General features: G+C 39.3%; 1 protein-coding gene across 1 annotated transcript in view; it reads left to right on the top strand.

The window, feature by feature from the left end:
* Nucleotides 1-13,631, top strand: part of LOC132882560 (ATP-binding cassette sub-family C member 2-like) — a 144,311-nt gene that overhangs the window by 75,730 nt on the left and 54,950 nt on the right. The window contains exons 22-26 of the mRNA XM_060915654.1: nt 1,753-1,975; nt 7,012-7,166; nt 9,360-9,515; nt 9,809-10,008; nt 11,824-11,950. Coding sequence (XP_060771637.1) covers nt 1,753-1,975; nt 7,012-7,166; nt 9,360-9,515; nt 9,809-10,008; nt 11,824-11,950 — 861 coding nt within the window. The remainder of the gene's footprint in view (nt 1-1,752; nt 1,976-7,011; nt 7,167-9,359; nt 9,516-9,808; nt 10,009-11,823; nt 11,951-13,631) is intronic.

A 13,631-nucleotide genomic window follows, 5' to 3' on the forward strand; every position in this document is an offset into this window, starting at 1 on the left:
CGCGGCGGGTTGCAATATCTGGTGGACTGGGAGGGCTATGGTCCTGAGGAGCGCTGCTGGGTTCCTGCTCGGGATGTCCTTGATAAAGAACTATGTCGGGACTTCCATTCGGCCCATCCGGATCGCCCTGGGAACGTCAGGAGACGCTCCTAGAGGGGGGGGGTCCTGTTAGGACTAGGACTGTTTTGGCCTCTAGAGGCCGCTGTTATTTCCTTTTCATGTCGTGTTTATTTTGGCCTCTAGAGGCCGCCACTGTTCCTGTGTTTTGTGTTTGTGTTAATTGCCTAATTATCTTCACCTGTGTCCTTAATTAGTTTGTCTATTTATACCCCTGAGTTCAGTCCTCTTGTCACGGAGTCTTTGTGCTGTTATGTTTATCTCCAGTTTCCTTTGTACTGTGTTTTTTGATCTTCTTAGCTTTTGAATTTTTGCACTTTGCTTTTCTTTTGGATTATACTCTTTGGTTTTTTTTTGTCTTTTGTTTTGCCCTGTATATAGTGTATATAGTTTAAATAAACCTTTTGTTACTTTTTCTACTTCCGCCTCACGCCTCTGCATTTGAGTCATTCCCCTGGTGGCCTAGTGGGGGTTTGCTGGATCATCACACCAACGAACCAGGTTCGAATCCCAGCAAAACCCTAACAGAATATGTTCTTCATCCTGAGTATCTGTTGTTATTTTGTGAACTTCATCGTACCTTAAAGTATAAAACACTTAAATTGTCTACTGGTAGTGTGCATGAGGTAAGGGTTAGGGCTAGAAAACTAATAGTATACCTGGAAGGGTAATTGCAGTTTACTTCAAAACTAAAAAGTGGACTTGATGTATATAACCAGTAACTAATAGTATATTTCCAATATGCTAAATGTATACTTTTATAAACTAAAAAGTCGACTAGAAATGTGTAACGAGTAAACCAGTAGTATATTTCCAGTATACTACAAAGTATACTTTAGTAAACTAAAAAGTGGACTAGAAGTATAAAACAAGTGAACTCATAATATATTTCCAGTATACTATGAAGTATGCTTTTGTAAACTAAAGAGTGGACTACAAGTATAGAACTCGTAAACTATTAGTATATAAGTTTACTTGTGGTATACTTGCAGTACAAAATAAAAAATACTAGTTGTATACTCAGAGTTTACTTCTCTTAGACTTGAAGTATACTTTTTATAAACTAAAAGTGGGCCAATTTAGTCCCACGAAGTATTAGATTAGCTTACTTACAAGTATACTGTAAGTACATTGATATCAGTATACTTGGTACACAAAAGTACACTTAAGGAAATATACTTTAACTTTACTTAAGTATACTTAATAAAATGAACTTGAAGTGTAATTCTTTTTGATAAGGGCAAAGACTTGAAGACTTGTGCGAAAAGCCTTTTGTGCTAAATGACCATAAACCTAATGCAATATGGTGCCTAATGCAATATGCTGCCATATTTTTTGCCATGGTGTCTTTCAGTTGGTCAAATTTGAGCCCTGAAACAAGCCATGAAAGACAATCACTTTTCCCATATACATGTAGTCAACAAGTTGACAAATACTTAATATCTCACATTTTGAATCTTTTATTATTATTATTATTATTATTATTATTTGTAAAGTGTGATAGGTTGAAAAAGTCATTTTAATGTGCTCGTGTGCAGAGATGAAACACTCAAAAAGTCATGAGTGCACTTTTTATTTGGGCACAGGCTTGAACAAAACTACTGCAACTCAACTCCTACTTTTTTATCCCACCAGGTCAAATTTTCTGTTTACCTACAATACCTGAGAGCTTCTGGCTGGGTCTTCACCACCACATTCATTACCATTTACTTCCTCCAAAATATAGTCTTCATAGGTCAGAACATATGGCTGAGTGACTGGACCAATGATGCTCTGAAGTACCCCAATGGAAGCAGCTACCCTGGCCATGTTAGAGATATGCGAATTGGGGTCTTTGGAGCACTTGGAGTGGCACAGAGTACTGTATTTACACGTTCATCAGAAATGCTTCATGAAAATGAAATGTGTGTGCTTGGGATGTTAGGAAATACAAATGCATTATTTACAACCAACATCTATGCAGGTACAAATAGGATACGCAGTATTTTTCCCCCCACCCCTTCATTCATCCTTAGTAAGTGCCTGTTCAGGATTACTGTGGTTTGTTATTTAAATTCGACTACTAGTTTGCATATATTTTATGAAATAGAACAGACAACAAACAGAGTCGAGATGTTGGAGGCAAACTCGCTAACAGTGCAAGATGAAGTCGAAACCAGAATAAATGCAGGGTATGGATTTAAGAAAGGATTAGTACTTTCACTGTTCAAGGCAGGAGCAAGACTTCACAAGGAACTGGACGAATGACAGGGTAAAGGCTGGAGAATAGTGATCATGTGACCTGGTGTACAGATTGTTGTTTGGCTGAGGATTCTGGGATGTGTAGTTCATGGATTCAGTGATGACACGTGCTGCCGGAGATGTGACATACTTACGAATAATATTTTTGACCTTGGAGAGATTTTAGTTGACACCTCGGCATGTATGTTCAAACCTACCATTTTTCAGTAAAATGCAAATTAATTAATTTCGAGAGTTATAATGTTTCTTGTGATAGAATGTGTTGGTGATGGCGGGGGCATGGCCTAATGTTTAGAGAAGCAACTTCGGGACCAAAAGGTCACCAATTTGATTCCCTGGACCAGCAGGAATGGCTGAAGTGCCCTTGAGCAAGGCATCTAACCCCCAACTGCTCCCCAGGGTGATCTGGGTATGTTGTACATCGCTCTGGATAAGAGCATCTGCTAAATGCCTGTAATGTAATATAATTTATCTATATTTGTGCAAGGATAATTTGATAATTGCTCTGTCCATTCAGCACAAGCCACTTTTTCTGGTCATAAAATAATGTGCTGTGCTGCCTTTTGTGGAACAAAGCCAAATGGTTTAGCATTTAAAATCCGTGGACGCTTTGAGGTTTTTGAATCCGTTTTGCTCCAAAATGTGCATTTATTACTGCCTCCTGAGATCACCTCTTAGTGCACATGGAATAAGATGATATTTTAATGGCATAAAATGCTATCTTATATATCTTGCTTTAATCTTTTACAGCCCAGCATGGCACATGTTCCGTTTTTGTATTAGCACACGCCTTGCTGGGACAATTTAGACTGAAAGCATTTATGATGTGAATTAGAGGCACCACATTTACCTTCTGCACATTTTCTTTGTAATGCCTTTCAGTCTCTTTAGCCTGCTTGTGGGCGTTCAGAAAAAAAAAAGTGCACACTTCTATCCAAGATACAGTGCAGTGCATCTTGAAGATCTGTGTAAACGTGTGATTTACCCCAGTGAAGGTCTCTGAACTATGAGAACAAAAAAAACTGTAATTTTTTTTTAATGAAAATGCTGAAATTAGGTTTTTGGAAATGCTAAAGAGGGGAAAAATAACAATGAAGAAGACTATATAGATTTCAGCCAGTTTGTCAGGAGTACTGTACATGTAAGGTGGATATACTGGACGTACTGGAGTTGTTAATATGAAGTAAGGTTAATTTGGTGTTGTAATTATCAGTGTATAATGAAATATAACAGTGTTATGAAAATTTTGCTTGAATTGCATGGGACAATGGCGGAAAATTTCAAAGCATGCAAAATTCTTCGAAAATATTAGAAGAAAATACAGGGATGGAGAAAAGAGAAACTATATTTGCTCTAGGTTTTGTCAGACAGCTGTTTATACAATATACACTCACTGGCCACTTTAATAGGAACTTGTTCTTGAGTCTAAGATTCCTGTTCTTGGCTGCAGGAGCAGAGGTGGACAGTAACGAAGTACATTTACTTGTACTGTACTTAAGTACACTTTCTGAGTATCTGTACTTTACTTGAGTATTATTTTTTTTGAGGGCGGTACGGTGGTGTAGTGGTTAGCACTGTCGCCTCACAGCAAGAAGGTCCTGGGTTCGAGCCCCATGGCCGGCAAGGGCCTTTCTGTGCGGAGTTTGCATGTTCTCCCCGTGTCCGCGTGGGTTTCCTCCGGGTGCTCCGGTTTCCCCCACAGTCCAAAGACATGCAGGTTAGGCTAATTGGTGACTCTAAATTGACCGTAGGTGTGAATGTGAGTGTGAATGGTTGTCTGTGTCTATGTGTCAGCCCTGTGATGACCTGGCGACTTGTCCAGGGTGTGCCCCGCCTTTCGCCCGTAGTTGGCTGGGATAGGCTCCAGCTTGCCTGCGACCCTGTAGAAGGATAAAGCGGCTAGAGATAATGAGATGAGATTATTTTTTTTGAAACTTATGACTTTAACTTCACTACATTTGAAAGACAAATATCGTACTTTTCACTCCACTACATTTCTATCAAGGTCCTCATTACTATGAAGCAGCTTTGAAAGTGGATGTTTCTTTCTTTTCCTTTCTAAAATGTGATTGATTTTTTCGCAGGTGACACTGAGACAGCTGATCAGTAATCACTCGGGTCACGTCACGTCCATAGACTGTATAAAATCAAGTTCAATGATTTCTTAGCAGCGTTATTTAACACGATCAGTTGATGACAGAATGGAAGGAGGCGGTTCTTCTTGAGAATGCACGCACCCAGGGCCCATGAACCCATGTTTCAGTTTTCTGAGAGGATTAAAAATTTGTTTCATTTTAAATGTTTTTGTATGCCGAAAACAAACCACATCACCGCCTACAAAAACCCGCCGTCCAACCTGCAGAAGCATATTGAGGTATATAAACATTTTATTCCAAGAGAAAGCCTGCAATGAAGTTGTCTGTGCTTTTAGAGCTAGTGATAACGTTGCAATAGCTATGCAGTCTGGGTAGTCAAATGACTTTCTATGGATTTGCCCGCCAAGTTACCATAGCCTTGTCCATGGCTAACGATAACACATAGCTAGTTAACTTGGACACTATTAGTTAGCATGTAAAAACAGAGTTACATTAATATGAATAATGTTAACTTATCTGAAGTCCTTTCAGAAATATGTTTTAACATAATCTTGCCAAATAAACAATGTAGAAATCTTTCTTTTCTAGTAGCGTTAGCTACCCAATATGATTTTGAGTTTGAAAAGAGTTTGCCAGCATGTCAGGTGGAGTTTCACTGACTTAACGTTAAACCACCATGATGCACAGCATGCGTTCATTTTGTGAATTCATATTTCTGTCTTTGGTAACAGCATTAGGTTTTGTAAGCGTTGTGGCAATAATACAAAGATGCGTTGACAGAAAATGTACTTTTAATACTTAAGTATTTTTAAAAGCAAGTACTTCAGTACTTTAACTTGAGTAAAAATTTGACTGGACAACTTTCACTTGTATCGGAGTAACATTTGACCAGCGGAATCTGTACTTTGACTTAAGTAATGAAGTTGAGGACTTTGTCCATGTCTGTGCAGGAGTGGAACCCAATGTGCTCTTCTGTTGTTGCATGCTGAGATGCTTTTCTGCTCACCGCAGTTGTAAAGAGTTGCTATATCCTTTATGCCAGCTCGAACCAATCTGTGCCGAGTTTCCCAAAGGCATCGTAGCACAAAGATCATCTCTTAGCGTTTTGGGAAACATAGCACTGACCATTTTCCTCTGACCTTTCTTCTCAACAAGGCGTTTCCACCCACAGAACTGTCGCTCACTCAATGATTTTTGTTTTTTGCACCATTCTCTGTAAACATACAGACTGTTGTGTGTGAAAACCCCAGGAGATCAGCAGTTTCTGAAATACTCCAACCAGTCCATCTGGCTCAAACCAACACCCATGCTACGGTGAAAGTCACACTTTGAGATCGCAATTTTTCCCATTCTGATGTTTCAAGTCAACATTAACTGAAGCTCTTGATTTGTATCTGAATGATTTCACGCATTGTGCTGCTGTCAAGGGAGTGGCTGATTAGACAACTGCATAAAACAGCAGGTGGATGGTGTTCCTAATAAAGTGGTCATTGAGTGTATCTACCAGTAAAACTGATATGCACTGGTGGTCACCAAGATACCACATTTATACATTGCACCAATCTTTGTCCTTATTTTTGATCATGTGCTATGATTTTATGTTTTGTTCATAAATGATTCAGTCTTTTTTAAAAGATTCAGTAAAGTGAATGAAATTGTTGTGTTCCCTGCATTGAACTTTTGTTCAGTTATTGCTGACACATGTATGCCAAACCTGATCTATCACACTTGAGCCAGTGAATTCCTGACGATTTAAAAATAGATGCAAAAATAGAGCTCTTGAGAGTACTTGTTTTATGTTAAGAAAATCCATTGCTCGTCTACTAACTTTGTTTTTTTTTTCTTCTGGAGAACATATTTTTAATAGTGTACCAACAAATGGCATTAAGTGGATGAATAGAAATTAATGTAAAGAATAAATTTAACCTTTATCATTGTTCTTGTTGACGCATTGTCAATGTTTTAAGTAAGTTAAAGGGGCCAGCTCACCCTTCCCAGAAGCCTCTGTGCTTAGTAGCGAGTCACCATTTTCGATGCCATCAATATTCCACTGTAGTACCTTTTGAAAAACCAGGTGCAAGAATGCAGCAACATCCCAAGCCATAGATCATAATTTGTAACGTGAAATTGAAAATATTCATCAAAATAGTTATATTTGAAATTCTTTTGACCGATCCATTCCGCTTTTCTACGGTTATTCCATTGTAATGGACCAGAACTGGCCTCGGCCGTCTCGAAGGAAAGAAAACACATTGTGTTGAAAACTTCCACGTATGATACGTGGATGAAGAAAAAGTTTCAGATTGGTTTTGCAAGGATCACGGACAGTGAATCTGTGGTGTTCAGATAGATGAACGTGTACAAAGAGCTAGCAGAGCAGCAGTTACATACTTTCAATGGCCTGTATGTAAACAATAACAACAATGTATTGGGTTCTGTGAAGGGTGAGCTGGCCCCTTTAAGAAATCTGGCTCTGCAAACAAATGAAAGATCAAGTTAAGAATCTAGGTGGAGTTGTTGATTACGTGAAAATGTGACGTTTTTCTGCATGTGTCAGGCATTTTGGTGTTTCTGGGCGCTTTGCTTCAGGCTGATGGAGCAGTCCGTGCCTCCAGAATTTTGCACACTCGATTACTGTCCAGCATCCTCAGAGCACCCATGGTGTTCTTTGATACCACACCATCAGGAAGGGTGGTCAACCGCTTTGCAAAAGTGAGTCTGAAACTACAATATGGACAAAAAGTCCACTACCAACGACTGTTTTTATAAGATTTTTTTTCCTAACTTGTAGACTAAAAAATGCCTACCAATATATTTGTCATAAAGAGATGATGGTAATTAATATTTTGTTAGAAGTCTTTTCTATTCATATTTATTTACCCTTAATTATCTTACTTAATTACATTTATTTGTGTGTCTTGAATGTCGGCGTACTTGAAGTGTACTTTTTCTTAGCAATGTTAGCCTTTTTAAGGGAAATACACTTACTTTCTGAGCGACACTATTTGCCCTAAAACATACATGTCAACCTATACGGAATGTCTGTATTTTATACGGATTTGATTCAATAAACGTAGTATACGGGCGTACAAATAAAGTTATATGGATTCTTTAAAAAAAACTTCAATATTTATTTAGAGCTATAATCAATTCCCACGATGATAAAAGAGCGCATAACATTTACAAACGTACTGTACACCACAGAAAGCACAAACAGCCAGTAAAGAGTCTTATGAAATCGCGCGTTATCTTGTGGTAGCGAGACTTCGTTCCACTTCTGATCATGCGCACACCGCATTGCGAGAATCCCGCCAACCGGGAAGTAACATTTTGTTTGAAACGCATATTTCCACCTGAGCGACTTTCACTAGCGACTGAAAAGATTCCGAATGGGCACTCCGGCAAGATCAACACAGACACTTGCTGTGACATGCAGCCTAGTGAGGTATTGGTGCAGACTGCTAAAAAAGCTGTCATGGAGTACAATTCAGAACATTAGAGTGACACTTTGTGTTTTTGTCAAACATTGGAGCTTTGTATTCATTCTGAAGGTTTATTGTTATTAATATTGAATAAAAAGTAACTGGGATATATCATTGTTAATGATCATTCAAATTTTAGGTAAATTATTTTAATTTGCATCTTATAAGGATTTTATAAGGGAAATACGGATTTTGGAGGTTGGTTATACAGGTTTGATTGACCAAAGGTTGATATGTATGCTAAAATTTGACACAAAGTTGGAAGCAAACACTTGTATAGAATGTCTTTTTATGTGGTAGTACAGCTGCAGTATTAATTCAGGCTAACTATTACACTAAATGAAGTATAATAGACATTCTGTAACACTTTGCTGTTCTCACAAATGTATTGTACGTGTATTGCAATGTATGCATATTGCAAATGTATGGGGGAAGCCATGGCCAAGCAGCTTTGGGACCGAAAGGTTGCTGGTTCGGTTCCCTGGGCCAGCCGGAAATGCTGAAGTGCTCTTGAGCAAGTAATGTTTCATGTAATGAATGGTAATGTTACAATTTCCCTTCACTGGATCTCAAAGACCCAAACCTGCTCCAGTATGACAATGCAAGCTCCATGAATAACTCAATTGTTCTACACAGACCAAATGGGCAAATCTCCAAAGCCATGCTCCAAAATCTAGTGAGATCCCTATCCTCTGCTGCTACTGGTCGCCTGGCCCTTCCTCCTTTCTGCTCTTACCCAGCCCACTCAAGACTGCTGCTTGTCCTGGTTCCGTTGGTCTTGACCAACCCAGGCTGTGTACTGTCTAACCTGGGGTTAGCCATTGGAGTTTTATTTTTCTCTATCTGGTTGTACTTTCAGTTCATTTGTATGGTTGGTTGGTTTCCTTGGCTGTTTGCTGATTGTTGTTACTTCAGCAGGATAGTACACGAAGTATTATTCGGTCACTTGTTCAGTTGTCACTAGAACTTTCTTGTCTAGAAGTTCAGCACTTCAAGTACTTGACTTTTTCAATTGTTATACATCACTCTGGATAAGAGCGTCTACTAAATGGCTGTAATGTAATGTAATGTCGTGAAAAGCCTTCCCAGAAGATTGGATGTTATTATAATGACAAAGTGGGGACTAAATCTGGAACTGGATGTTTTGGCTGTGTACTATAAATACCAACACTTCAGAAGTTACCTGGCTAACCTTAGCCAGCAGCATAGAATTAATAGCTACACAGCAAATTCCCCAGTGTTGAATTAACACCCAGAGTGTTTATATTGGTCCAATTGGACCAATATAAACACTCTGGGTGTTAATTCAACACTGGGGAATTTGCTGTGTAGAAGACAGCAACACCAACCAGTATTTCTATACTTTGCCTGGTATATAAAGTACATGCAATAAGTATCTAAGCATATATTTGCTCTCATTTAGGACATACTTACCGTGGACGAGATGATCCCCATGTCTTTCCGTTCTTGGATCCTCTGTCTGTTTGGCGTCCTCGGCACCTTATTTGTCATCTGTCTCGCCACTCCACTTTTCACAGCAGTTATTGTGCCTCTTACTCTGGTCTATTACTTTGTCCAGGTAATCCAGTAACATGATATGGAAATAATGTCTTCAGTGTATTCCAAATAGACTTGACATTTAGCAAGATTGATTGTAATAACAGTGACCAAAATTTAATAAACACATACTGTATTTTCACAACTTCTAAATGTGTTAAAGATATGTGAAGATAATGGCAAAACTATGTGGAATATCCAGGCTTTTCTCTTACGGTTTAATCCAACGAAAGTATTCCTGAATCAGGAAAACAGTGTGTTGGCGTTAGCATGGCAGAATGTCTCGATGTTCCTTGATGTCGTTTTGTGTTACAGAGGTTCTATGTGGCCACATCGAGGCAGCTGAGGCGATTAGACTCTGTTTCTCGTTCTCCCATCTACTCCCATTTTGGAGAAACAGTAGCTGGCCTTTCTGTCATTCGAGCTTACAGACATCAGGAACGCTTTCTGGAACACAACAAAGTCACTATTGATAACAACCTCAAGAGCGTCTACCCCTGGATTATTTCGAATAGGTCTGTGTTACATTTACAATACTGATATGAAGATTGGTTTTCCATTTCTTCATCATCTTCTCTGAGTCTTCTTGATCTATCATCTCTCTCTTTTTTTAATGGTGTCTTGCAAAAATATTCATCTCCCTTGGTGTTTGTCCTGTTTTGTCACATTACAAGCTGGAATTAAAATGTATTTTTGGAAGGTCAGCACCATTTGGTTTACACAGCATGCCTACCACTTTAATGGTGAAATATTAGTTTTGTTTTTTTAATTGTGACAAAAACAATAAGATGAAAAAAATCCCAGAAATCTGGAGCGTGCATAGGTATTCACCCAGCCCCCAAAGTCAATACTTTGTAGAGCCACTTTTTGCTGCAATTACAGCTGCAAGTCTCTTGGGGTATGTCTCTATTAGCTTAGCACATCTAGCCACTGGGATTTTTGCCCATTCCTCAAGGCAAAACTACTGCAACCCCTTCAAGTTAGATGGGCTGTGTTGGTGTACAACAATCTTCAAGTTATGCCACAGATTCTCAATTGGATTCAGGTCTGGGCTTTGACTAGGCCATTGCAAGACATTTAAATGTTTCCCTTTAAACCACTCCAGTGTAGCTTTAGCAGTATGTTTAGGGTCATTGTCCTGCTGGAATGTGAACCTTAGTCCCAGTTTCAAACCACTGGCTGACTCAAACAGGTTTTCCTCCAGAATTGCCCTGCATTTAGTGTCATCCATCTTTCCTTCAGTCCTGACCAGCTTTCCTGTCCCTGCAGATGAAAAACATCCCCACAGCATGATAGTGCCACCGCCATGCTTCACTGTAGGAATGGTGTAGTCAGGGTGTTGGGTTTGCACCACACATGGCATTTGCCATGATGGCCAAAAAGTTCAATTTCGTCTCATTTGACCAGAGAATCTTCTTCCATGTGTTTGGGGAGTCTGCCACATGCTGTTGGGCAAACTCCAAACGTGTTTTCTTAAGCAATGGCTTTTTTCTGGCCACTCTTCCATAAAGCCCCACTCTGTGGAGTGTATGGCTTAAAGTGGTCCTATGGACAGATACTCCCATCTCTGCTGTGGATCTTTGCAGCTCCTTCAGTGTTATCTTTGGTGTCTTTGTTGCATCTCTGATTAATGCCCTCCTTGCCCGTTCTGTGAGTTTTGGTGGGTGGCCTTCTCTTGTCAGGTTTGTAGTGGTGCCACATTCTCTCCATTTTGCTATAATGGATTTAATGGTGCTCTGTGGGATATTCAAAGTTTGGGATATTTTTTATAACCCAACTCTGATCTATACTTCTCCACAACTTTGTCTCTGACCTGTTTGGAGGCTCCTTGGTTTTCATGTTGTTTGCTTAGTAGTGTTGCAGTGTCAGGGTCCTTCCAGAACAGGTTGATTTATACAGACATCATGTGACAGATCATGTGACACTTTAATTGCACACAGGTGGATCTTAATCAACTAATTATGTGGCTTATGAAGTAAATTGTTTGGACCAGCTCTTATTTAGGGGTTTCATACAAGGGGGTGAATACCTATGCACACTCCAGATTTCTGTTTTTTTTTTTATCTTAATTATTGTTTGTGTCAGAATAAAATAACAGTTTGCACCTTTAAAGTGGTAGGCATGTTGTGTAAATCAAATGGTGCTAACTCCCCAAAATCCATTTTAATTCCAGCTTATAATGTGACAAAACAGGACAAACACCAAGGGGGATGAATACTTTTGCAAGATACTGTGTGTGTGTGTGTGTGTGTGTGTGTGTGTGTGTGTGTGAGTGTGTGCATAAATATATATCTTTTTTTTTTTTCTTCATGTTCATTTTTAAATTGCAGATGGCTCGCCATCCGACTGGAGTTCCTGGGTTATCTGGTGGTGTTTTTCCCAGCATTGTTTGCAGTGATATCTCAGGATTCCCTGGACAGTGGGATTGTTGGACTATCCATCTCCTATGCATTAAATGTGAGACCACTACTTATAAAACATTTGTGTTGGCAATTTTCATTGTGCACTTTTGGAGGTATACTCGCTACACACAAATATAGCATTTACAAAAAGATTTATAGAATTGCAAATGGAAGCAACTGGAATTTGACATTATTGGATGAAGAGAGGACCAGTTATCCAGCACCATGCAAAAGTCTTTGGCACATGTAAAGAAATACTGTCGACCAAAAATGGCTTTAAAATAATATTTAAAAAAAAATACTATAAACAGCAGTAAGCCATAATAAATTAAACAGTCAATATTTGGTGTGAGACGACCCTTTGCTTTAAAAAAAAATCGTAGTCTCATGTACAATGAGTGCAGTTTGATAAGGAAATGAGCTGTCGGTTTTACTGAGCATCTTATAGAACCAGCCAAAGTTCTTCTGGACACTTTGACTTCCACACTTGCTTCTTCATTTTGCACCAAAAACCCAGCAGCCTTCATTATGTTTTCTTTTTTACAACCCCGATTCCAAAAAAGATGGGACAAAGTGCAAATTGTAAATAAAAACGGAATGCAATGATGTGAAAGTTTCAAAATTCCATATTTTATTCAGAATAGAACATAGATGACATATCAAATGTTTAAACTGAGAAAATGTATCATTTAAAGAGAAAAATTAGGTGATTTTAAATTTCATGACAACACATCTCAAAAAAGTTGGGACAAGGCCATGTTTCCCACTGTGTGACATCCCCTTTTCTCTTTACAACAGTCTGTAAACATCTGGGGACTGAGGAGACAAGTTGCTCAAGTTTAGGGATAGGAATGTTAACCCATTATTGTCTAATGTAGGATTCTAGTTGCTCAACTGTCTTAGGTCTTTTTTGTCATATCTTCTGTTTTATGATGCGCCAAATGTTTTCTATGGGTGAAAGATCTGGACTGCAGGCTGGCCAGTTCAGTACCCGGACCCTTCTTCTACGCAGCCATGATGCTGTAATTGATGCAGTATGTGGTTTGGCATTGTCATGTTGGAAAATGCAAGGTCTTCCCTGAAAGAGACGTCGTCTGGATGGGGGCATATGTTGCTCTAGAACCTGGATATACCTTTCAGCATTGATGGGGTCTTTCCAGATGTGTAAGCTGCCCATGCCACATGCACTAATGCAACCCCATACCATCAGAGATGCAGGCTTCTTAACTGAGCGCTGATAACAACTTGGGTCGTCCTTCTCCTCTTTAGTCCGAATGACATGGCATCCCTGATTTCCATAAAGAACTTCAAATTTTGGTTCGTCTGACCACAGAACAGTTTTCCACTTTGCCACAGTCCATTTTAAATGAGCCTTGGCCCAGAGAAGACGTCTGCGCTTCTGGATCGTGTTTAGATACGGCTTCTTCTTTGAACTATAGAGTTTTAGCTGGCAACGGTGGATGGCACGGTGAATTGTGTTCACAGATAATGTTCTCTGGAAATATTCCTGAGCCCATTTTGTGATTTCCAATACAGAAGCATGCCTGTATGTGATGCAGTGCCGTCTAAGGGCCCAAAGATCACGGGCACCCGGTATGGTTTTCCGGCCTTGACCCTTACGCACAGAGATTCTTCCAGATTCTCTGAATCTTTTGATGATATTATGCACTGTAGATGATGATATGTTCAAACTCTTTGCAATTTTACACTGTCGAACTCCTTTCTGATATTGCTCC

Source organism: Neoarius graeffei, chromosome 3, assembly GCF_027579695.1.
Source record: "Neoarius graeffei isolate fNeoGra1 chromosome 3, fNeoGra1.pri, whole genome shotgun sequence".
Taxonomy (NCBI): Eukaryota; Metazoa; Chordata; class Actinopteri; order Siluriformes; family Ariidae; genus Neoarius; species Neoarius graeffei.